Genomic DNA, 26311 nt, shown 5'->3' with positions numbered 1-26311 from the left:
TATTTTCACTACAACTTACAGTATGTTTGGTTTTTTCGTTTTTCATTATTAATGCATATATTTTTTAACATATCAAAGTTAGTGAATCATTTTATAATTCAAAATAAACACGGTGTAAGATGAGTAACATTCGGTTTCACCTTTTCAGAGATTATATACAAACTTCGCTGATTATACATTGTTGTTTGAAGAAGTTGATAGTAATATGACAGAATTAAGATAAGAACTTGATGTGAAGTTAAAGTGTGTGTTATTATTTCGCACATTTAAGGCATGTAAGTTTTTATTGACTTCAAATAAAACATGACCAGAAAAGTTTTGTAACTGTGATGATTGTTTTTGGAATTTTTTGCACTTTACGAGTTATAGTAATAATGCTGAATACTCAAAGTGAAATTTTGTTATAAAAATATAATTGCAAGTGAAAATTTGATCATAGATACACTGTAAGGTACAGGGTAATACACCTTATACTTTATATATATATATATATATGTAATCTATAATTAGATGATAATTAATATGTTATATTTTAGTACAGTACTGTGGGTAAATTTACATGTAACAACTAATACAGTAAAATAGTACTTAATCAGATAATGTTTAAAAAGTAAAAGCAAATTGTGCAGTGAATGTTTAAGTGGTGGTTTTTCTTAATAGGTTTAAATGTTAGGTAATACTTTAACAAGTTTAAAAGTAATTTATACTAACACTCAAACATACACCACATCATGTGAACCTTTGTATAAGTTTATAACATTTTATTTAGTACTTTTGTAATATACATGTGTGTGTGTAAAGATTTGAGATTTGTTGAAAAGTATGCTTCTGTACTTATGCAGTACAGATAACATCTATAAATCTCCATAATGGCCAACTCCTTTGGATTGATGGACAAAACCATTGAACAGATGAAGAAAGTGGAAGATTATATCAGTACTGGAATGGAAATGACAACAGATTTAACAAAAGAGTTATTAAAAGTGTCAGGTATTATATTAAAATGGTAAAGTTAAAAATTAACTACATGTAGAAGTAAGAGGTCAAACGTTTACAGTCACACTTTTATATCAAGAAATTACCAAATTAAAAATGGTCTTGTAGATTCATCTAAGGTTAGATAAAAAAAAATTGTTTTATGAGGTTTATATTAGATATGGTGATATCCTATTATTGTAGTGTTTGAGTAATGTACCAATCACATTCTTTAGAAAAAACAAATACTTTCTTCTTTACACTTTTTAAAAATTTTCTGATAAGAAGCTGAGATTTCTTTTTTATTAAACCTCAGCAATAGGTGTTTCTGAAAAGTAAAGTTAAATGTAATCCTTGTACTTTTAATCTTTACATATAACATTTAAGGCTGTATTAATTTATTGCTTTAATTGCTCGAGTGACTTATCCACCACTGCCAAAATCCATCAGCAGTTTTTGTTGTTGTTGTTTTTGGTGGTAGTATGATTAAATGAACACTAGTGTATTTAGAAATCTATTGATTAGAAGTCAAAAATGGTAACTTTTCTGTGCAGCTTAAAAGGTACATTGACAGTAGTGAAGGCTAACACTTAATGGGAGTTAAAGAGAGGAGTGGATACTTTTCTGGAAAATAAAAGGTGTATTTAAATTTTTACTCTTCTAAAGCATGAATGTTCAAGGGCAACTTTGAAGAATCAGATGGTACCTTATTGTCAATATGTTGATTTATAGCTTTGTTGTCAAACATTTAATTACTTCATCTTTTTACTTTCCCTTCTCAGATGATTTAGTTCCTCAGGATGAACTCAGCATTTTAAAAGATGTTATGCTTCAACACATACAAATGCAACAAGATATACACCAGTATTTACAAGCTGTAAACACTACAAAAGTGAAGGTATATTAGAAATATTATGTTTTGTGTATTCATAAGAAAACTTTCAAATATATGTTTTACCAGTGGTAGATTTATTTGACTCATCAAAGTGTATAGTCTTTAAGGATCAAGAAAATATTCATGTTGTTAGTTTTCATCTGTTTCAATTTGTGGAAGTAAAAATAAGCAACAGTTAGTGAGAAACATTCTTAAAGGATCCATCCAATAACAAGAATGCAGATGGTGAATTTCTGTTTTCTTTTTATTGATGCAAAGTGTAATTCTCTCAAAATAGATTTGGTCAAGACTTTATAGATTTAATACTTCTAACTTTCAGTATATCTTGCATATCTTAATAAAATTTGGCAGTTTTACAGTTAACATTATAAGTCTTTCATTTACAAAAAGTCATATTTTTTGTGAAATATTTTATTTTAATAAACTAAAATAAAGACTTGTACATGAATATGTTGGATATTTGTTTTGGATAGTCCATGTCATGTATGTGTGTGTGTGTGTTTTCTTATAGTAAAGCCACATCGAGCTATCTGCTGAGCCCACTGAGGGGAATCAAATCCCTGATTTTAGCTTTGTAAATCCGTAGACTTACCGCTGTACTAGCGGGAGGGAGGAGCAGGTCCATGTGGAAAGTAATTTTCATGTTAAGATTAAAGATACTGTTTTTCAACTTAAAAATCTCAAATTTTCTTTGTGTACTCCCTATATTTTATCTGTTGTTCTCTCTACCCTAGCTCAAAATAGGATCAGTTACTTTGACATACCTCATAACCACCAATAAAAAAAGAAATAAACCTAAATTACCCTTTTTATTCTTATTTCTAGAATAACATAAAATGTAACATGAAACCTCATTCATTTACTGTAAGTAGCTTTAAGCTTGTAATAGTATATGCCTGTTTATAATGTTATTGTTTTATTGCCATATAGATTGCTCTTTGAATCATGTCTAACTACAATTCATACCATTTTCAGTTGTAAATAACTCGGGACACGTGCAACTTGAGTTTCACTACCAAATTACATTATCCACGTGCTGTTCATGTGCATGCTTCAAGAAACATTTTTTTTATATTATTATTTATTTTACCTAATCTAGTCTTAACTAAGCTAAAGAAATCTCTATTTTTACATTTTACTTACTTTTCTAATAATAAACATGGAAAACAAGAAATCAAATACATATCATGTCTTCCTTTTTTTGCTGTTGATTGTTAGTAACACATAATCTTATATTATATACTAATAGTAATGTATTAAATTTTTATTTAATGAAATAAAGTACCAAAGAGCATATATTAATAACATGCAAAATGTAGACAATTTTCTTTAACAGTTGCAATTTGTCTGTGACATTATTACAAATTCATGCAAGCTGGTCATTATGTTTTTCATTGAAACATTGCTTGTACTCTTGAGTGAAATTGACTAGTAATCTCTTCGAAACACAGCATTATGCAACACATCATTTGATGGATGAAAACCTTGACTTTCTGTAAGTTATTTGAAATATATAATTAAACATAAGAATGTATTCTGAAGTAGTAAGTAATTTATGTTTACTTTCCTATTCTTTTAAGGAGTGATGGAAATAATAGAGAAGACCAGAGAACTAAAGAAAATATGACACGTGTCATACTAAGGGAAATTTAGGGTTTTTTAAAAATAATTTATTGTAGAATTAGGAACTTATATGCTATCAATATATGGATTATTAACTAAGATCTTATCCTAAACTAATTGGTATAACATAAACAAAAAATAGTTTAGTTAAACTTTTCAATGTAAGATGCTAAAACTTTCTGTCATGCATTGTAATGGATACCCAGGAAGAAAGAGTTAAGCTAATATTTTACTAAACTTTTCAATTATGTGAAATCAGGCAAGACCTGAATTATTGTATTCATTTTCCTTTGTGTACCTTAATATCATTGATACTAAGGTATGATCACTAATACTGTGTGCTAGAGATTCCTCCCATTCTTCCTTTTTATTTTTATGTGTGTGTATCCCAATGAGTCGTGGGTTAAAGGCTGTCATCATGTTTGTTGACTTGTATTCAAAACTTTATTGAACTACTATTTTATGAACTTATTTCTTTATATTTGGTATCAAAACTGTAAATTCTAATTCAAATTTCATATTATACCTTATTCAAATTCTTAATATAAAAGTAAGTATTAAACAAACACACCTAAACATCTATTTTTGTCTGTTACATGGTTTGTTGAATACACCACTAGTTTAAATTAGATGTTTATTATGTCAAATTTACAATGTATATATTTGTATATGAACCAGAAACTCATATTACTGATATTACAAGTTAAATTATAAAATCAAAAACTTTTATTTTTTGTATTTCTTGAGCTATCACTATATTTAGTGAATCAAACACAGTGGTCTCCATTCCTCTCTTTCTATTTTTGGAAACCTTTCCTTATATATATATATGCATACACACCTACTTCTATTTATGATGTGAATAATCAATCAGAGGCTTAGGATTTCCTCTTAGTGATTTTCTTGGCCATTTTCAGATAAAAGGGCATTCTTTCTTTCAAGACAAGCAGTTGAGCTGGTAAATTGAGTCTTTAGTCTCTTTGTGATTTTGTGTTCTTTTAGGTTCAAATACAGATTATTTAATAAATTTGATAAATTATAATGGACTTCTGTGGTATCAATATAGTAATTTAATATTTTTTGGTTATACAAATGTATATATAAAACCTAAAAAATATTGTTTCATTTCACATTCTCCATCTGTGAAATTTCTTAAGGCTTAGCAAACTTTGACAAGCAGCAACAAGTACAAATGCTGTAATTAGAAGAAATAATTATGTGCTTTGTTTCTTTATTTACTGTTTTGTGTCTTAAGAGAAATAAGTTTAAGAACCTGTTTGTAACTAGTAATAATCTATATACATATATAATTCACAATAATTTAAATGTGACTGCATTTTACCAAATACTAGTCCACTAAAACACAGCCACGATATGTCAATTTGTTAAAACTAAAGATTAGTTTTACATCATTGAATACAGGAATGTAGATGCACATGCACAACATCTTTGTAACTTCTGTATTGTTAACCAGGCACGGCCAAAAGGTATGTCTAATAAATATATATAAATGTGAAATTTTATGAGATTTAAGCTATTTGGTTTAAAAAGTTATGTTTCCATCATAATCAGAAGTTATCCTAGAACAAAAAGGCATAATTTATATTAATTTTTTTAATTTTATATGTGGTTATGAGATTAGTCAAATCAACTGAACCCATATAGAGATTTCTTGGTGAAAATAACATAAAATATGAAGTTTTTTTCTAAAGAACTTTTAATGAACTATCTGGACATAATGAGGATTTTGCTTGTGAAATTTGAAAATTTTTCTGATCCTCAAAAGTGTTTTTAATCTTGAAATGAAAATTACATGTTGGATAGACAACATGCAAAAATAGAAAAAAAGCATGAAGAAAACAAACCTCAAGACTTAATATTAAAAAAAGACATTCATATTTTCCCATATAATGTTTAATAATAATCTGCCAAATTTTGTGAACATACTCTTACTAATTTAAAGGTAAAAGTAATAGAATGAAAGTTATAACAAGCACAAAATGGTTATGAGGTCAGTCACTGGGACCAACCTTGTGCTGAAAAAGTTAAAAGAAATTATGGTTTTCCTCTCTCGATAGCTTGGACTATAGTATTCTAAATTGACCAGTATTTTCAATGGGTGTGCACTAATGGACCCTCATCTCACTTACCTAATTTCAAAGCAATGTATTAAGAAATACATGAGACACAAAATCTCCAAATTTGATTGAATTTTATTCTGATTTTTTCTTTGCATAGAAAGTATATAAATTTATTAGATAGAAAAGCACACTTAATTGTCATGGATTTTTCTCAAAGTTGATACACTGATAGGTCTTTATAATCTACATTTAATTGTTCAATTTGGTCTAAATATAAGTTACACTGACAAAATTATTCAACAAAAACTGCTCAAATTTGACAAAAAATTTGCACATAGTTGTGTAAATAAGTCACAGGAGCCAATGTTAAACTTTTGCTAATGTTTGACCTGTGAGTAAAAGTTGAAAGGTTTTAGTTTTTGTCATTTCAGTTAAAGACAGCAGACTTAGAGCATCAAAACTATATGGTAAAAGCATCTACAAATACATAAGTATTGGTTAAACAAGCAAACTGGATTAGCAGTTTCTAGCTCAAGTTTTCAAAAGGATCATATGGGTGGACAGTTATTATTCATTGTCAACTTCTAAGCACAAATATACAAAATTTTATGAAATTATCCTAATTAAGATGTTTAGAATTATGTGATTTTAACTTAAGCACATAGCTTAAATGATGCTTGATACAGCTGTATACTGATAACAAGAAACTGTTAATCTAGAATCTGGATTACATGGCATTACTACAAAGGAAGCTATTAACACTGTTTTAGAAAGGAATAAACTGCTATCATGTATTTTAAAGAACCTGGTTGATTCTGTAAATTATAGACCACATATTTTGTTTTACTCATCATCTTGCCACCATTAGCCTGGCTAATTAATGATAAGTATTTATTGTAAAATTTTTATCAGTGCTATAAGTATAGTTACCAGTTTGGCCATCAATTTTAATTTATTTCATTTAAATTACATGCTCCATTTATTTTTGGCTGTATCTTTTCTTTTTATTCTTGGTGTTTTTGACTATATATATTTGTGTGTGTGTGTGTGTGTGTGTATGTATATATGTATATATATATATTTTATGTGTGTCTATAATTGAAGGTCTTAAAATAGAACTGTCATGGAAACATTGTCAAAAATTAAAATGGTTAATTTTTTATGGTGATTGTGAGGTCAGTCAAATAAACCAAACCTGTACAGAGATATAATAGTGAAAATAACAGATAAAATGTAGTTGTTGTTTTTCTCTAAAATAAAAGTTTGATTATTTTTGGGGTTTTAAGAAGGTTATAAAGATTTCACATGTAAAATCTGACAATTTTCTGGATATTGATTGTTGTTATGTCTGGAAGAAGTTCTCTCTTGGATATAACACTTTAGCTAGTATTGAGAAAGTACGTAACTTGCATCTTGTTACACCTAACAACTTAGGAAGAAGACCCATACACTGAGAATGGATTTCAATGCTCTCCCCCTGAATACTGACCTAAGTGTGAGATGAACATGACTTGTGATGTTCATTGCAGCAGTGTGGCATTTGGTGAGACTGGGTGAAGCAGTCTGTGTGCGACTGCCAAATGTACACTAGCCAAAGTAATACAGCTGTGCTAATGGCTCAGGACTATCCACATATACAGTTATCTCTACTGTCCCACACTGATAAGGTATCAACCTAAGTAGATAGTTTCAACTGTTGATCAATTCAGCATGGATTTTAACTTTTCCTTTCTCAGATACCTGATCTTTTATACATATTTGTTTGACAATGGTCTGTCATTTCCAACCATTGCAGGCTATAGAGCAGTTGTTTACCTTTTATTTTTTCATGTGATAATATCCTCTCCAGATACTTTGCTTTGTTTCAGTCTAATGCATCTTTATCTTCTTCCCTTCAAACTGGTAGCCTCATATTCCTTTTATTACCTTTTATCCTTTTTTTTTTCTTTTGTAGAGTCACAGGTTGGACTTATTCACCATCGACATTCATTTTATTTTGTACTCCATAACCTACATCCTATTATATCTTGACTAGTCCTTCCGTCCTAAAACATTAGATCTCCATAAAGGCATTTTTGCTTTTACATCTACTTCCCTTCCTTTTATATCCCATATTTACTGCAGCTCTGATTTATACCATCTTCTGTATCCAGACCATGATCTAAAATGTTGTATGCCACATACACAGCACCCTTCCATAATTCGTACTCCCCATTGGAGTCTGTTCATTTCTCTTATCACTTTTACTGGTTGGGTTTGTAAGGTTATCTGTACTATGTATTCATCTCTTTCTCCTGAATTTTGCCAGTTGCTCTGTGTATCATTCCCTTGGATCCATCACCTCACAATGTCCTCAGCTGCTTCTTTCTGTAGTTCTTTGGAGGAGATGATCCAAGCTAACACGTGGACCACTCCCAACTCCTTTTTATTGCACTACTTGCACCATATGATATTTTACTGCTCATTTAAATACCATTTTCCCCTTGTAACTATTCTTTATATGTCAGTCCAACCCAAAATGGGTAATTTATTTTTATTTCATTTCTTCATTTTTTTGAGAAAACATGTTTATTTAACATGTTATGGATCTTGCTATATGGAGGTGGTACCTGTTACCCAAAATCTGTACCATAAGATATATAAGGTCTATCATGCTCACTGTTGAGGTATTTTTCATGGTATGTTGAATTATAACTATGTTTGTACCAGCATGTACACTTATGGAACTAACATAACTAAAAGAAAAAAAGAAATTGCTGCCCATCTCTAACATTTCTTATATTGCTAAATCTACAATAGTCTGTTTTTCAAAATAAGATTTCATGGCTACTTGTACTTTTTCTAGTGAAGCATTCCTCTGGACTCTCTAGGGCACAGTTCCACTTAGCTGAGAATAGATTGGTGGGTTTCAGCCTGTGTATGAGGCATGACAATCTTCTTGCCACTGACTTGGACTGAATTTTTCTGTCTATTTTGCACTTTGCCTTTCTGGCTAGGAACCCTCCCTCTACCTGTATGTCAGTTTATGGGAACTGATTTTAGTTGGAGCTGGACCAGTTAACATAAATCCTCACATGTGAGTGACTGGTACCTTCCTCCTGCTGTGGATTGAATGTTACATCTCCAATGTAAATTGGTTTTGAGCTGGAATTGACCCTCCATTTTACATTTCCATCTTCCTGACATTATCCAGATGTACATTCCTGAGGTTTATAGCTGCAGGTTGTGCTGGATTTGCACTCATGATGGTTTAGGTTCTTCAAACAGAGGCTAGGTTTCCCTTCTGGTTCCCAGACCTGATGTGAAAAACTGAGGATACCTCTCCTGCTAATGGTTCTACACTCTACACAAATGTTTTTTCTGTAGTGATTTGAAATTTTTACTTTGTTCTACCCTTTGATTGTGACCCCACACTTGTTTGTTCCACATAGACAAAGAGTATGCTTTGTTCAGATGTGGTGTAGCCTCCCATGAGTATGTTTTCTTGTCATATAGATGGCATACTTCTTAAGTTCTTTTAATGAATGCTCATCTATGTAATTTTACACTTGCTCAGTATGGTATTCCAACTGTAAATTTGAGAAGCAGTAAATAATTGTATCAGAAGTTAACATTTTTCTACACTTAAAATATATTTCTGATAGTCCTCCCCACTTCTTGTGTTGTTTTCTTGCCTAATATTCAAATGCAGATTGAATTCAACTTCATAGAGGGAGTCAGATACAATAGGAAGGTTTGTCACACTCCTAAAAGATGCAGGACTGTCACATGCAAACTTACATACTTGAACTCAGTTGAATCGTGGAATTACGTGGAAATTTCAAGGTTATGGGCAAGTGAAAAATTTTGCATGAGAGTGCGGTAAAATTGAGAATAGCTGTAACTGTGAAATATCAAAAGTATATTTCCAATGTAGGAAATTACTAATTTTTAAAATGCCCCAACCAGAGTAGCTGAAGTTTCAAAATCTTCAAGGCACAGACTCCAAACCTTCCTGAAATGTGTAGTAGCAAGTTTGAAAAGTTTTGTTGTACTCCTGGATATTGTAAGTAGGGTGTGTGTATAAATGGTCAAGATGCATCAAATCAGTCTGCCAGTTATCTACCTGTTGTTATTGTTAAAAACTAAGAAGGACTTATAATTATGTATCTGAAGTCTGTGCAATGCTTGTATGAATAACAAAGGTCATCAAGGGTTAGGAAAGGGTTTTCTTGATTTACAGATCCATTGTAGGTTTTTTATACATACTTTTTGGAATAGGGCATCTTTGTTGATTCATCTTCAAAACTTTTAATAAAGTTCTTTATAAAAGATTGTTTAGTAAGTTGGATGCTTATATGTTAGGAGGGAATGTTTAAGAGTAAATAGAAAATTGATGACAAATTATTATAACAATTAAAATGTAATCAATGAATCCAAGGAGTTTCTTTCAGGAATTTTGTTCTTCACTGTTTATCTGAGCAGTTATACTAAAAACAAGTTGGGAAGAAGCTTGTTCTTCTGCACAAGTTAGAAATTGGAATATGAGTTGTAAAATTGAGTAGTGTGAAGTTATGCACTTTGGGTGTGGAAAAAAACATATATATATGTATAAACAAGGCAGTGATGATTTAGAGCTAAATCTAATGAGTATTTATTGGTTATTTTTGTAGGAATTTCAAATACAAGAACAAGATAATTGTAGACTTATACAAAACACTGATTTTTGAATACTGTTTACAGTTTTGGTCTATGTGACACAAAGGACACCAGTTCCTTGGAAATAGTCTGCTATAAAAATTCTAATCATTTAACCACTGTTTTTTTATTTGTATCTTGTACTCTTATTATTATTATTATCATGATGAGAGCATGGATAACATATGGATAGATATTAAAATAACAGTGAAACATTATAAGTTTAGGTCTTATATTTGAGATTAGTCATGATATTTGGTGACTGTTATAAAAGCATCTCTGAACTTCTTAAATTTATACATTTCTTATTGTTTGGTACAATGTTCATGTATATCACTCTAGCCTTAGAAATATTCAGAACTCAATGGAAGTATCAGCATATAAACTTGCCCAGAATATAATGTGTCAGTGTATTCTGAACCCTGTACTGCATGAGAAATGCAGTTTGAAACATGCTACTATTGCAATTATCACATGAAAGGGCCTAGAATATTGGAATGTTTTCTCTTGAACTATAAGAGGATATTTGATTCATGTACTCAAAAGTGTTAGAAGTTTAAATTGATTTCCCCTGAGTTTTTGTCTGTTTGATGAAAATGAAATGCAAACTTGAATATTAGTGGCTAGGTTTAAGCTTTAGAAATTCAGGTCCAAACTTCAATAGAATTTTCTATTTCAGTTACAAAGTCATGGAGTGATTTGTGTGATGATATGATTTATGCTGTTAGTTTCAACTGCTTGAATATTTCTGAATGGCTGAGTATGACACAGTGATAAGTGTACTGAACTGCAAATCAAAAGGTTCAGTGTTCATACTGTTATGTTACTGAATTTTCTCCACACTTTTTAAGGTGGGTCCATTATTCAGTCCAAAGCTAGAAGAAACTGCAGTGTGTGCTGCTGATTAGCATGTTTTCTATGATCAGTAGTTCAAAATTAAGGATAATTACTTAAACCCTAGGGATTCTTGATCTAACCATTTAACCAGTGTGTTAAACATTGCATCGTTCAAGTTTAAAAATACCATTGCCAAGTTAATTTGGATTAAAGATGCATTAGAATTGGAAGGTTTTACCTTTAGCATACCTTAACTATCAGCATCAAAGAGCATGGATATAACAGCCCCTTCAATAACTCTAGAGTTTACAACTTCCTAAACAAAGACTGTAGTGAAAAAAACCAAACAGTGACACTTACACTTCAGAATAATAGACTCAGCAAAAGATGAATGAATGATAATAAAAGAAAAAAAAACACTCCTAATTCATAGCCTACAACCTAAGCTGAGCAATTAGCTAACTAGGTTGTTACATCTCAAACTATGATCAATTTATTGTGTTTGAGATGGACAAAAAGTGAAATTTTCATCAAACAAGCAACTCACAATGTGTGTACTTTGATGGTGATGGAAGCTACCACTACATAAATAAAAATAGAAATTTTCTGGTTTTTTTAGCATCATATTGAAAATATTTGAAAGAGAAATATTTATGAATTAAATACCTTTTTACATATTTTCTTCTGCTTTATATGGTTTGAGGAAAAGGTTTTGAATTAAAAATACTGCTACCACAATTATTATTGTTGGGTACTTTTCATATTAATATTTCTATTGTTCTTATAACTTTATCATCAATATTAAACTAAAAGTAGTTTTCTATTAAAATAAGTGAGTCAAGTGACATAACCAGTCAGATTTTAAAGGCGAGTAATAATTTTTTTTTCTGGCAAAATTTAACAGTTTAAGTATCATAGTGTACCTTTATAACGATGTCAAAATTATCTCTATAACAAAATTTCTTGTTATTAATATTCTTTGTCCTTACTTTACTCAGATCTTGTCAGAGTGCGAGTCTGATGAAACCTCATCAGTTTCTTATTCTAGTATATTGGAATCATCACTGAAGGAGACTTGTAAAGAAATGTCTTCTAAGGCTCTTCAGAACACCTCAGATTATAAAAAATTCATTGCAATGATAGATGACTACTTTCAACCAGGTAAGAAGCAACCTAATTTATTAAAGAACTATAAATTGTATATTTTTCATAACCTTAACTTTTTTGTTTCTAGAATGTTTCCTCACTTTATAAAACCAGATTACACATTGGATAACCAGTGTTATTTGAAAAAGTTTGTTTTAAACATTCCATGTAAAGCAGTTATGAGTACAGATTTTTTTAACTTAGCCTTTTATAAATCTATACATCTTGAGATATTTCCTGGGAAAATAGAATCTTAAATTAAAAAATATTTTTTCCACAGCTGTAAAAATTTAATTATCTAATATTTTGGTTGAAAATATTATTTAAATATACTTTTTAGATTTGTTCTTATTCACTCCAATGATTTTCAAGTCTTTAAGCTAAATTTTTATCAAAAGTTTATTTTACAAAAGAAATTGAAGTCATTCTAAATTTTATGTTTTTGAATTTGAGGTATTTGAAGAATATCCAAAAACACTAGGTGTTTACTTTGACTAACCATTTTCTTTGTCTTTTTACAATGCATTTTAATAACTATGTTGTTTTTTCAATACAATGCCTTAGTAGAGCTGGGTTATCAGTGGTATTTGCTGAATGACTAATTGAAGGGCATTTTAATAGGTTACATTCAATTAATCACTTAGTGTGTGGTCCTTACAAGAAAACAAAAAGGATTCCTGTGGTAACTTCATAATATTTCAACAAATTCATTTTTCTAATATGGTGTTAAAATTGTAATTTTAAGTAATTTTTAATTCTTCCTTGGTTTATGATGCCAAGAAAAATTTTGTAGAGAAAAATATATATGTAAAATGGCTATTTTTACATATATATCTTCCTTGGTTTCATGTGATAGATATCTTCTGATATATCATTTTTTTCATTGTGTGAAAAGGATTTTACTTCTCTGAAAAAAAACGTATTTTGTCAAAAATGTTTTCAAAAATAATCTGGACATTTCCTTCTTTTTGAAAAAATTGCTAATGCCAAGCTAATACCACCACATGGTTGCCATCTTTGTGTTTATGTAATAATCCCAATCTGATCTTCTGTAAAGCAGATAAATTGATAATAAGTAATGAAAACATATTTTAGTATCACCATTAATTGCAATAATATTTTTTATTTAAAACATATCATGATTACAGTTAGAAATAATTAAGTAGCTAGTTCATTAATGTTTGTTGTTTGAATAAATAATTAGTCAGGTTACAATTCAGTGATTCCAAAAAAAAAAAAACTCTTTATTATTAAAGCTGTTGGTGTCCTAAATAGCACTCACTCTGATGAAAACAAATATCTAAAGTTTGGCATATAATTACTATGTCAAAGAAAGGCAAATAAGAAAAATGTACTAAGGCAACATTATTGCTCATATTGTTGTATTAGTTTTGAAAAAAATTAGTTATTGGCTGAGGCATTAACCTTATCACTACAGATCATGGGTCAAAGGCCTCATTATCGTGTTTGTTAACTTGCTTTCAAAATGTTTTTGAACTATTATTTTATGAATTTATGTCAATAAGTATAATAATAAGTCAGTTGTTGTGTCTCATGGTACGTTAAATGTAGTGCTGGTTCAAATTAGGTGTTTTGTGATGTCAAACTGCAAGGTTTATAAGTTTTGAATGAATTAGATCTCAAACTGATATTAACATGGTAGAATATAAAATAAGAACCCCCTATCTTTGGTATTTGCTGAAATATCACTTAAATACCAAATCAAACACAATGGCTCCACTCATCTTTCCATTTATGGAAACAGCTTCTTGTATACACTTACCTGAGTATATGACATGGGAATAACCATTCAAAAGCCTAGAATGCCCCTTGTAGCTTTCTCAACCATTTTTATGCATAAGGATGCCACCTCGTTCTTCTGAAACCAGATTTTAAGGAGATAGGTTATGTCTTTTGTCTATTCAAAATTTCATTTTTTTAGACCAAAATACAGCTTAGTTGCCCAACTTGATAAATTATAGTGGAATTTCCATGGTATCAAAATACTAATTTATGATTTTTTTTTTTTTCAATTAAATGTGTATAAAAGTTTTTAAAAAAGTTTGTTTCACATCCTCCATGTGCACAATTTCTTAATGCTTAGCAAGCTGTGAGAGGTACCAACTGAGTACAAAAGTCGTAACAAGAAAAGATAATTGTTTGCTTTATTTCTTCATTTTCTGTTTTATGTTTTAAGAACTTGTTTGTAAATAGTAATAATTCATATACATATGTAATGTATAATAATTGATATGTGATTGTATTTTACAATGTACTAGTCCAATATAACACAGCCAGGACAAGTCACTTTGTTAAAACTAAATGTCAGTTTCATATTATTGGATACAGTAACATGAGTGCATTTGCTGCACAATTTTAACTTCTGTATTGTTAGCCAAGCTCAAGTGAAAGTCAATATAAATAAAAATCATAAATATATATAAATGTATGATGTTATATGCTTTAAGCTATTTAAGCTAAACATTAGTGTTTTTATATTATAATCTGTAGTCATTCTGTAATGTGAAAAGCATAATTGCAATACAGTATTTGCCTCCTATCTCAAGATTAGTTATTCTCATTCAGCAAAAAATTTTTTTTACACAAGCCTTCTGCTCTTCCCTTTTGGAATTGAAAAATTCCGACACTTGTTTCATGCAGATCATGTGTCACTAGTTCACCAGTAGGAGAATGATATGCTCAAATGTATCAGGTTTGATTTTTTTTATTGAGGGGATAGGTCTTGAATTTTCTGAACACATCAAAGGTGCCTGGCATTCACTTCTTTCTTTTTTAATATGCTGATTTTGCTCATATACCTGTCAAGGGCTCTTTGCTTGGATCCCTGTAGGATTTTCTATAGACATTTTCTCCCATTTAATTTTCATGTTTGCCCATTTGTTGTCAATTGTTTTGGCCCTACAACATTGTCCACACAGCAACTGGGGATTGACATCTGGTCATCAGTTTCTCACCTCAACTGCTTCATTTCCCACCCCAAGTTTGTCGTAAAATGTTTTTTCACTTTTACCTCATTCTGAGCAGGAACTGATCACTCACACTCAACACTAGGGGCTGGTTGTTTTCATTAGAGAAAAGCCCAACATGGCCAGGTGGGTTAAGGCATTCAACTCGTAATCCGAGGGTTATGGGTTCGAATCCCCGTTGCACCAAACATGCTCGCCCTTTCAGCTGTAGGGACAATATAATATGACAGCCAATCCCACTGTTCGTTGGTAAAAGAGTAGCCCAAGAGTTGGCAGTGGGTGGTGATGACTAGCTGCCTTCCCTCTCATCTTACACTGCAAAATTAGGGATGGCTAGTGCAGATAGCCCTCGTGTATCTTTGCGTGAAATTGAAAAAAGAAACAAACAAACAATCATTAGAGAAGTCCATACTTTGATACATCCAATTCCTGTGCATTTGAGAGTCTTATTGTACACCACCATCAACTGCACTTTACCTTCTTCTTTACATCTACATTTCATGTATGTTTTAGTTCATTGTGCCTTCTCAGCTCAGCCACTTACTGCTCATGATAGAATTGATAGAATTTTGTGCATGATCCTCTTTTTTCAGCATTTGCCTTCCTTCTTCCCTGAGAGACAATTTGCAGTGGTGGTTGGACTTAGCTCATAAGTTGATGGGCAAGCCACTTCCTCCCCCTGCTCAAGTTACATATCTACCCATGGACACTTCCGTTTGGGGCTGAAGGGCTTAGATTAATCACCATGAAGCTGCAGGCCATTGGCCTGCAGACAAGACTGCCTTGCCTATTTATTTCTTCAACCTTCTCATGGATCATCAGGTATTACATTACTTCCTTTTTTTTACTCATCACCTTCTATTGTTAGATCCTTCAGACACCTCTACATTGGGGGTTTTGATAAACCACACAGACATCTGTTTTTGGACCTTGAATATTCTGTACTGAGTTCAGACACATCACATTCGTTTTATCATATGTCATGTGCTGAGAACTTTCAATCCAGTTGCAAATCGTGTTTCACATCTGGGCCAAATCTCTTCCTTAGAGTGATCATTCAATCTAGTTATTTTCAAGGACTTTTGCCTTTAAGGGAATTCAACCCTAATAGATGCATTTGCCATGGGTCTCACTGCACAATTGCCTCTTTTTTTTTTTGGTTACTTATACCAAATTTACAGGCACTGACTATTGATGTTTCAGTCAGGATTGATCTCATACATACTTTTGTGTACACCCCATCTGAATGTTTCATTGGGTGATTTATTTTCTGTTACTCTTCACTTCTTGTCAGTTCCTCCTGATTATACTGCAGCGACCAGCAAAACCCTTGATTTTTTAAGACTCTAGTGTGTACTCCTGTTTCCTTCCATTCTGCATTAGCTTGAAATCCCTGACACAGACCATCCTGTGTCTTTAAGACTGGTTTTTGTCTGTTCCTTGGCAAGAAAATCTGTCTTCATATGTAGAATTGCTTCCTTGTTTTCTCTCCTGTTCTTCTTCTCAATCTCCTTATTTGTTCTTCAGGGTACCAGTGCATTGAGGAGCTTTACTTCCCCTATTATCTGCTCAGTAAGTTCCTTTTGGTTTCAGAAGCCTCCTAGACATCCTTATTTTCTGGATTAGGTCATTTTTATGGTCCTCCATGCTCCAAAGTTACCTCATTTGAACAACTTTCCTCATGCTCATTCTTTCATTTATCTTTTCATATATATTTCTTTCATCTCTTGGCCTGTAGATGTCTCCAGTCTGATTTCTTTGCCATTAGCATTTGGCATTCCTCTTATCACCCTAGTTATCTTCTCCTTTTTCCCCAAGCCTGTGGTGGCTTAGAGAGGTTGTTACTCCTTCTTCCTATCTTCTATCTCACTTCTTTACCCTCATCCAGACCCTTATAGACTCTGTGCACTGTCAAGGACCTCAAGTGTGATATTGCATGTACCACTACACTTTAGTGTATGCACAACCATCTTTTTACTTCCTTAAATCCACTTCCCTTTCTGATCTTTCTCCTTCTCCTTTACAAATTGGGTCCAGTTATGGTCTGTATGGCCTTTATCCCATGTCTTATTCAATGTTTACTCCATGGTGAAGATTCTCCATGCTAGCATGAGGGCCACGCTCAGTACATTCATCTCCAAATATCTTCATCTCATCACACTTTAGTCCATGTCAGGGTTTTGTCTTCCAACTGTGGCTGAGGTGGAATAATTTCTCTCCTGGCTCTTCAACCATCGGTCTTCAATCTCCTTAATTTCTGGATTTTTGGGCTGGAATGTTCTACAATATCACAGTCTCTTTATAAACATATAACTGTTCATCTCTGCTATGTCTTGAATGAATAACTCAGTATGGTCTGCTTTTCAAAATAGGGTTTCATGGTCACCTTTTACAATTTTTCTAGTGATGATGTTCCTACAGAATTTCCAAAGAATTTTCACTCTACTCTTTTGAGTACTTGGCACTTTCCAATTCCAAGCTGGGGTGATTGACCATAAAGGCACATTCCTAAATGGTTCCACAAAAAAGTTAGCTGTAACCATCCAGTTAAGAGTGGGATAATGGTGTTCTGATGGTGTAGATGTGATGTGGCCTCCAGAGGAGTTGGCCCATTCTCTTGTTGATTGACATGATCTCCTAAAACTAGTTACAAATTCACAAGAGTTGATCTATTATCTCACTGGATGACACAACCTCCTTATACTATTTACACATTCAGTAATATTCACAATACCATGAAATTGCTCTGTTACTGGATGACATGGCCACCAAACACTATTTAGATATTCAAAAATAACTACAACTGCTGGAGTTGATTTATCTCATTTGAGGATGATGTGGCCTTCTTGTATCATTTACTATACAATGGAATTGGTCCATCATAAAACTGGTTGATGTTGTCTCCTACTACTAATTTACACATACAGTTGAGTTGATCCAATAGGAATACTACATAACTCTCACCACAGTTGACTCTCTTAATAAGCTTAGTCCAAAATCACTTCTTGATTTTTTCACTTCTTCTTTCCTTTATAGAATTTTCAATCAATGTCTCTTTCATGAGGAGGGCTTAGTTTTCTTTACATTTGTTACACTTGTGTTCTGCAACTTTATTTAGCACATATTAGCATTTTATTTTTTTTAGTTTAATATATGGTTCTTTGGAAGTTCCACTGCTGTACCTATTACATCTAAACTTCATTTGACTGTAGTAGCTTAAGGTCCAAAATTGTTGGCAGAAAGTGTAAGAGCCTTGGTTCATCCAGTTAGCTACTGTCATGCAGGTTTCTGATTTGCCTGAAGATTATCATATCATGCCTTGTTCAAGTGTATATGAATAAGAGGGCAATGATTTTGACAATCTGTTTCTCCACTTTCTACACCAGAGAACCACTTTTAGCTGCAATGGAAGCACCCAAGCCTCCTCCTCCTTTCCTGGAGTTAATAAACTAGGTATTCAGTGTTTTGTCTTTGTTTCTGTTTCCTTTGACTCCTCCCCTTCTCTGTTACATGAGACACCTTCAGGCCAATATCTTGTTCTCCTCCATTCACCAGATAGTTGGGATCATGCCAGTAGATTTGCAGACCAGTTATGTTCAGGGTTCAGTATGCTTTCACTATCACAAAATACAGAAGTTATTGCTATGGCTTACCATAGGCTTGCATTTCCTTTTCTGGACTCCAAACAACTGGATTCTTTCCTGCTTGTATGGGTTTTGGATTCCACTATTTTAGTAATGTTTTCCCAACCACAGTTTTCCCATATCCACCTCACTTTATCCTTCCTTCTTCATTCTCCTTTCTTGATTTATCTTCTATCTGAGACTCTTCATTGTTCCCCTGAGGTGTTTCTGGTGAAGCTTTGTGCTCTGTGTTATCCATCCCTTGCACAATTGTCCTCTCCCACACTTTCCCTTCAGATGGCTCCTCTAAAGTTTGGATTTGTTGGGTTGGGATGCTGTTTATAAGATACAATGTCTTTGTTGGTCATCCTAACCCATTGGAAAACAGAGTCTAGTCTCCACATTTCTACACCTTCCTTTCCTCAGTGGCTTCCTGTTTGATTTAGTATCCTCCATTCCCCTGTCGTGTCCCCACTTTCCTTTTCTTTAGTTATTCCTGCTGCATAGGTCTCTAAGGTTAATCATTGGTTCTTTTGTTGACAACTTCAGCTTCCAGGTGATCCCAGTGCCCTCATGATGAGTACCAGTCTGGGGGAGTCTAGGCTTTTGAGCTTTGCAACTGTTTGAGAGTTCTTCACTACAGATCCTTGGGTTCTGAAGGTTTTTCAAAGGACTTGTTCTTCAGTTCAGTTCCTCTCGTCCCATGTCCTTCTCCCTTCCAGCATTTTTCCAAAATGGTTCTAAATCTTTACAATGGCACTGTAGAATGGGTAACTCCTTCTCAGCCATGTTTCTATTCCCTGTTTGTTGATAGTCTTTGGATGCCTACTTCCACATTCCCATCTCCCCTGCATTTTCTTTGTTTTGTCCATTAAGGTTGTATTTGCCAGTTCTGGACTCTTATGTTTAGGCCATAGCCAGGTGGATCAGGTTTTCTCTAGAGGTTATTTTCATGAGTTCCCATTCCATTTTCCCTTCCTTCTTGTCAGTTTACCAATATAAATGGATCTACCATTGTTGGTCTTTTTGTTGTGATTTTCCTCCACCCTATCTCACTCTTTTGCACCTGACATCCTTATATTTTGTGACAAAGGGCTTTTGGTATTCACCTCTGCTGGTTATCAGCCACTTTCCTTATCACAAGATTTCACAATGTCTTTACTCCTCCAGTTCTCACCTTATTATTTTGTTCCTTTTGTCTTCACTATCTCTCACATCCTACTTCCCTCCTTAAATGTTGTCTTCCATACCTTCACACTTCCTCTCATTGAGCTCATGTTATTCATTTCCTTACATCATCTCTTCTCAACCCAGTCAGTACCAGCTACTAACTTTCTTCGTAATCAGTGTAAGTGTTGCTATATTATGTTCCAACAATAAAACTAGTGGATGTAATTATTTGAAATGTCATAAGAACTTCATAAATGCATGTAGTTTAAGGAACATAAAGCCTGTTACTTTTAATAAATTTAGTTTTTTTGCATTATCATCTTTAATATCTTGGAAAGTTACATTAGAAAATATTATTTATAAGATATGATTATTACTTTTTACTTTTTATGTTTTAGAACATTATTTCAAAATTTTTAAAACTTTTTATTGTTAAAATGCAAATTTTGTCTATTTTAATTTTTAATAACCATATAATGTCCTTATGGTTCTAAGTAATATACAAGACTGAAAATAATATTTTTAAATTAACCTAAACAATAAATGAGGATTTTATTATTTTTAAATAAGGTTTCACATTTATATATGTGCATAAAAACATTTTAATTTTGTTTCCTGAGCATACTTTTATTTCATGTTTGTTTCATTGCAGCCATACCTTTGTATATTGTGCCAAAAAAGCATGAGGTTAACCTCATATACTTCGTACATTTGCCGTAAACTGTCACACCTATTGGGGATCACTCTTGTTTAGTCCAGCACAGACATTATTAAGCATTACTATAGTTATGGTAATAAGAAAGCTTATTGGTATTTGAATATAATTTATTTTAACTTTCACACAAGTTTATTTTAACATATGTCCTTGTATTGTTGTTTCACTACACAGACATAACTTTAATTTGGTTTAAATAATACTGCCTGACTCTAGTTACATAATACATTCTATTACAAGAAGTTACCAAAGGATACAAACATCATAAATTACAAAGAAAATCACATTACAGCAATTAAAATGATTGGTTGTGGTCACATTCCTCTCATTATAAACAAAATTTATATTGGAATTAGAAACTCAAGCTCTTCTGTATATTGATATCCCAACTGTGAGAATGTCACAGCTTTCCTTTTATTATTGAGATTAATGTATTTAATCTGTTTTGCAACCAACATATGGGTTTTATTGTTGTCACTTGTACCCAGAGTTTTAAATCCTTTACAAAATATCAGAATAAACTCTTTGTATATCAATTACTCTTTTTTAATTATAAAGTAACAACAACAGAAGTGTGGGTCTTATTACAAAGTAAAGATAGTAAAAACAAAGAAGAAAAGATATAAAATTTGTATGTGAGACAAGTATTATGTACAAATCACAAATATTATAATTCTAAACACTGAATAATGTTTTTGTAATGAACTAAATATAAAATTATGTTAAATGATTGAACTTGAAACTGTAATTGAAATGCAAAAGAATAAAAAATATCACACTTTGGGATTGGGATCCACTTGCACATTCACTTTCAACAAATTCAAAATAGCCTTTCATTAAGGCATGGGTGGCTGCTTCCATGATTAAATTAGACTCACTGTTAAAAGCTTCTGTAACAGAAATATCATCCTTTCTTACTAGATTCCATTTTATGACATTAGCTGATGTGCGTGGTGATGCAACCTTGAACTTAATGTTCCTTTAACAGATTCGCTAATGAAAATAAGGAAAAAACAAAACAAAATGGCATTTAGATACCATATAGATCAAGTTCAATCCTGATGCAACAAGTTAATGATAGAGAAGCATTTGAGGTATTTTTTGATATTTCAAATCTTTCCATAATTGAGAACACAAAAATCTCAGAAGTTTCCAGTTGTGGCACGTGTATATGCAATATAAAAAAATATTGAGCATCCTTAATGAATGCATAAGAGAAGTTATATAACAACACTTGATCAAAAAGAAAATGTGTATGTCAAACATAAATTAAGATTTATTCTAGGTAGTATGGAGAAACAAATAATTTTCTTATCTGTACAAAAAGATTCAACTGTAGCATAAAGGAAACTAGGAGAAACTTAAATTTTATTAAAATAATGCAACAAATTTTACTAAAAGCAATAGAAAAGAAACAACAGTAAATATTTTTACTCCTGCATAGCTCTAAATAATTTTGCTTGTAAACAATGCTCTTGTTGTCTTTTTGTTAGAATTTTTTCTGTCAAGATCTCTGAGAATAAGAGAATAAATTATTCTTCATTTGTTGATTTTAAAAGATTGCCCTCAGTTTTTATACAGGCCTTAGTTGCCACCTTGTTATAGTGTCATGAAACACAACTTTGAAAACAACTAAAAAGAAAGTACAAACATAATTAAATAGAGAATTAGATTACCATACTATATAGTAAATATATTGGTATAACAATTTTTTTTTTATGTTGATGTAAATATTCATTTTGAAAGCTAAAAAATGTTTACTGAGAACATACTGGGTAATTTCAGGTAAGTTAAGCTTATACAGTTTAGAGACTGGTTGAATGCATAACAAATAAAGGTATTACAAACTTCACACAGTAACAACTATACATTTGAAACAAAAGTTTTGTCATCATCAGGTACAAGTAGATACTGTAATTCATATACAGAGTGAACTGAAGTCACAAGAATGGATATTGCTTAAGGCTTTGTTTAAAATTACAGTGCTTTTACTTTTTATTTGTTGTACTGCATTTTTTGTTTTTTTTAGTTTTAATGTATGTAATGATTAGAGATTGTTACTTTGTTCATTAAATCAGACAAGTTAAATTTGCTGTTAATGAGTATGGTAGGTGACTGCAAAATATTCTGAGGACTCAAATCTTTATTCATTATTATTTGGTTGTTATCTTATTTAAACAATGTACATAAACAAATTGGCTAACTTGGCTGCTTAGTTATTCTTAACTGCCATCTTGATGTCTTTCAAATAAAAATGTTATTACCCTTATTGGTAATAGTGCATTATTTAATTATTATTTAATTTGACATACATAAAATCAGTGTGGGATTACTACACATCTTGCATACAAACAAAATTGGAACTTCATGGTCATCTGTAGTTGTCGTTAATGATATATTCACCAAGTAGGAAATTTCCATATTGTATTTACATAAAAAATCATGCCAATATATTTTTTAACCAAAAATGAGTTTTTGACAAAATGCACAAATGGCAACTTCCAGAAAATGCCCATTCTATGGAATGAAAGGTACCTCAAAAATAAACTTATAAAGCTTTAGGGAAAATAGGAAAATGCAGTGGTTCAGAATCTTATGAAGCTAATGGAATACTGTAATAATCACTTAATGAACCTGTGAATTAAGGAAAGAGCAGCAAGTACCACACTCTAATTTTTATTAATTAATTGTCTGCTGTGTGTTATAATTGAAATGTTTTTTTTTGAAACCATTAACTTACTGCAGTTAAAATATACCTTTTAAATGTTTTTCTCCTTTCTCTTTTTCTTTTTTAAAAAGGTTCTTTTTTTTATAATGCACTGTGTCTTAAGATAGTAAACTTATTAAGTTCCAATAATCTAAATTATTTAACTGCTTTGTAGAAGAAGCTTTAGTCAAAGAGACTGAGTTAGATGATGATATGAAACTGACCCAGACAGTTGTCATTCCCAAAGATCCAATATCTCAGAAGGAAGTGAATGAACCAGTCAAGAACAAATTTTGTGGACATACCTATGAGAGGACTACTATCCTACAGTATATTGGTAAAAATAAGCATGTTAGGTAAGTTGAATATCATTACTGTATTGTCTATGTTTTTAAAGAATGTTTCTTTGCCACACTTGGGAACTGTTTTTCATCCTGGATTTAATCAGTATTTCTTATTTCATCACATACTTGTGTTCAGTTATATAAGTAATTATTAAAATACCTAGTTAATACATGTTTTAATCAAATGACATACACTTTACCATTATGAATTAAACAAGCACAATATTAAATTCAAAGTAAGAGTAACATAAGCTTTTGTAACATTTGCTGGAATTAAAAACTTTGATTTCCAACCCCTCAGGTGTCCTTATATAGGATGTTCTAATGCACAGTTTTTGAAGCAAGATCATCTTGAGGAAAATAGTGAAATTAAAAGATTACTTGATCGTAGACAGAGACAACAGGAATGGGAAGGCAGATGAAACAGCAAACTATTTTTCTGTTTTAGTATACATCTCCATGGTTTACAAAACACATACTGATTTTAAATGTAAGTGTTTTGTCATTCTTGTTGTACTTTAACATTTAAATAACATGAAATTTCACCATGGAGGTTGATTGTTCTTTGGCATATTTTTAGTATTATGCCTTTTTCTGAACCTAATTTATCTGTGTATTACATAATGATATTTGTATATTCTACTGAAGGACATTGTTTTCTGCCCATCCTCTGAACACTGATCATTTACTGTGGAAGTACTCAAACAAATTTTATCATCCTCTCCCTCAGCTATGATCAGTTCTTAAACTTAAAACAAATTTCTATTTCAATGGAAACTATATTTTCAAGATTAAACTTGTTTATCGTGCTTACCTCAGTTCACTCATCAGTATCAAGATTTATATGATAGTCAAGTTTTAAACTCGGACATTCTCATTTGAGCATTATTCTTCTCCTTTAACAGTTGAAAATATTTAGTATTGTAAGCATTATAAAAAATAATAACATTACATTTAAAGAGGTCAGTTACAGTGTTATAAGACAAAAACTGTCAATATTATATATAGTTTGAAAAAAAAATTGTCTCATACATTTCATTTTAATCATTGCATGAATGTCCACTTGTTTTCATTGATGGGAAATAAAGAAAGTTAGACTCAACCTTGAACAATTGTTTCAAGATTCAATTGATTGAAAGTACCTAGCAAGACATATTAATAGACATCTAAATTTAAATAGATTGAAAGTTTCCATCATAACAGTGTAGAGATGGAATGAAATTTATAATCAGTACACAGAAAATTTAGAATTTAGAGAAATTTAGCTTGCATTATTCTGAAATAACAGTTATTAAAGGTAATGGGTTTAAGTTGCATAGTATTATTTGGGGCATTATGGAAAATCTTTACAGATGATTCCTTGCTGCTTTGTATGTCGTTTTATGGATACTAACTGTTAAATAGATAAATGCCAGGACTTGAAATTGGTAGAATGTTGAAGTTCTTAAATAGCTTAATCACTTTAGTGGAATTGTGCCTTTAGCTACCAGTTATAGATAGTTTTTTGATAAAAATTGTATTAAAATATTTTATTAGATATGTTAATCATTTTTACAGTGCAAGGACTTTTATGTATTCCAATTATAAATTGATTTATGCTAAATTATTCTATGTGTGACATAAGTTTATTTGTTTAATTCATTAATAGCCAATTATACCAAAAGCATGTACTGAAACACAAAGTTTAGAAATTAGTTCCACATGATTTCAGAGAGTTGCATAGAAATTTGCATATTGTAATATGAATGAATAAGGTCCTTTCTATACTATCCATATATCATATATTAGCTTCGGTAATCCCAGTAGTAATTTACAAAAATTAAACAGTTTAACAGTTATTATTTAGTTAAATTATTTACTGATGTAATGTTTAATGATTACTTAGTTTTAGTAACAAGTGTGTTAAAAGTTAATTATTTCAAAACCGATAGTTATAACAAGTTTCTTTATGTAACTCTGTATGAGTTGAACATTGTATGTTCAGCTTAACTGTTATACAAGACTTTGTAATACTGTTATACTGGGAGGATAGATTTTTCTGCTGCATGTAATGAAAATGTTAAGATACAGAGAGAAAGTAAGTTAGTGAAAGCAAAGAAAGGTGAAGTTAGACTGTGTAAGTTTTGGTTTAGTCATAACAGGTGATTTCTAAAGTGAAAGTATCACAGCTTGCAGTGTAATAACATAAATAGAGAAGAATAATTTGTTTTGTCAGTTGGGCTCTAAAGTAATTGAACCAACCTGCATGGACTTTTGACATAAAAGAAAATTACTTACAGCTCTGGATATAATTGTGGCAATCCATGGGATAATTTAAGTGAATTTATCACTGATTGTATTGTGGTAACAGAGGAGATAAAAAATAATTTGTCTTGTCAAAGGGTGTTCTAAAGTAACTGAACCCACCTGCATGGACTTTGACAAAAAGAAAAAGAGGGGCAATTATTTAAAGTTATAGATACAACTGTAATGATGTACCAAATTTTTGTACATATGCTTTACTTGTTTTGAATATATTATTTTAAAATAAA

At 31.4% G+C, this 26311-nt stretch overlaps 1 protein-coding gene across 4 annotated transcripts; it reads left to right on the top strand.

The window, feature by feature from the left end:
- The first annotated feature begins 138 nt into the window (after positions 1-138).
- LOC143256983 (E3 SUMO-protein ligase NSE2-like) lies at positions 139-26311 on the top strand. 4 transcript variants are annotated; one of them, XM_076514987.1, is made up of 6 exons: positions 139-271; positions 843-990; positions 1758-1873; positions 12087-12249; positions 23612-23792; positions 24082-26311. In XM_076514987.1, the coding sequence occupies exons 2-6, from the start codon at positions 870-872 to the stop codon at positions 24200-24202; spliced, it is 702 nt and encodes a 233-aa protein (XP_076371102.1). In that variant the 5' UTR covers positions 139-271; positions 843-869; the 3' UTR covers positions 24203-26311. The 4 variants fall into 4 exon arrangements, with proteins under 4 accessions (XP_076371102.1, XP_076371104.1, XP_076371101.1 ...); XM_076514989.1 differs by having other exon boundaries at positions 139-275; positions 848-990; XM_076514986.1 differs by having other exon boundaries at positions 139-275.

The sequence above is a fragment of the Tachypleus tridentatus genome, chromosome 7, assembly GCF_004210375.1.
Source record: "Tachypleus tridentatus isolate NWPU-2018 chromosome 7, ASM421037v1, whole genome shotgun sequence".
Lineage (NCBI taxonomy): Eukaryota > Metazoa > Arthropoda > Merostomata > Xiphosura > Limulidae > Tachypleus > Tachypleus tridentatus.
Note: the sequence above shows the minus strand (reverse complement) of the source record. Positions and strands in the feature narration are given on the sequence as shown.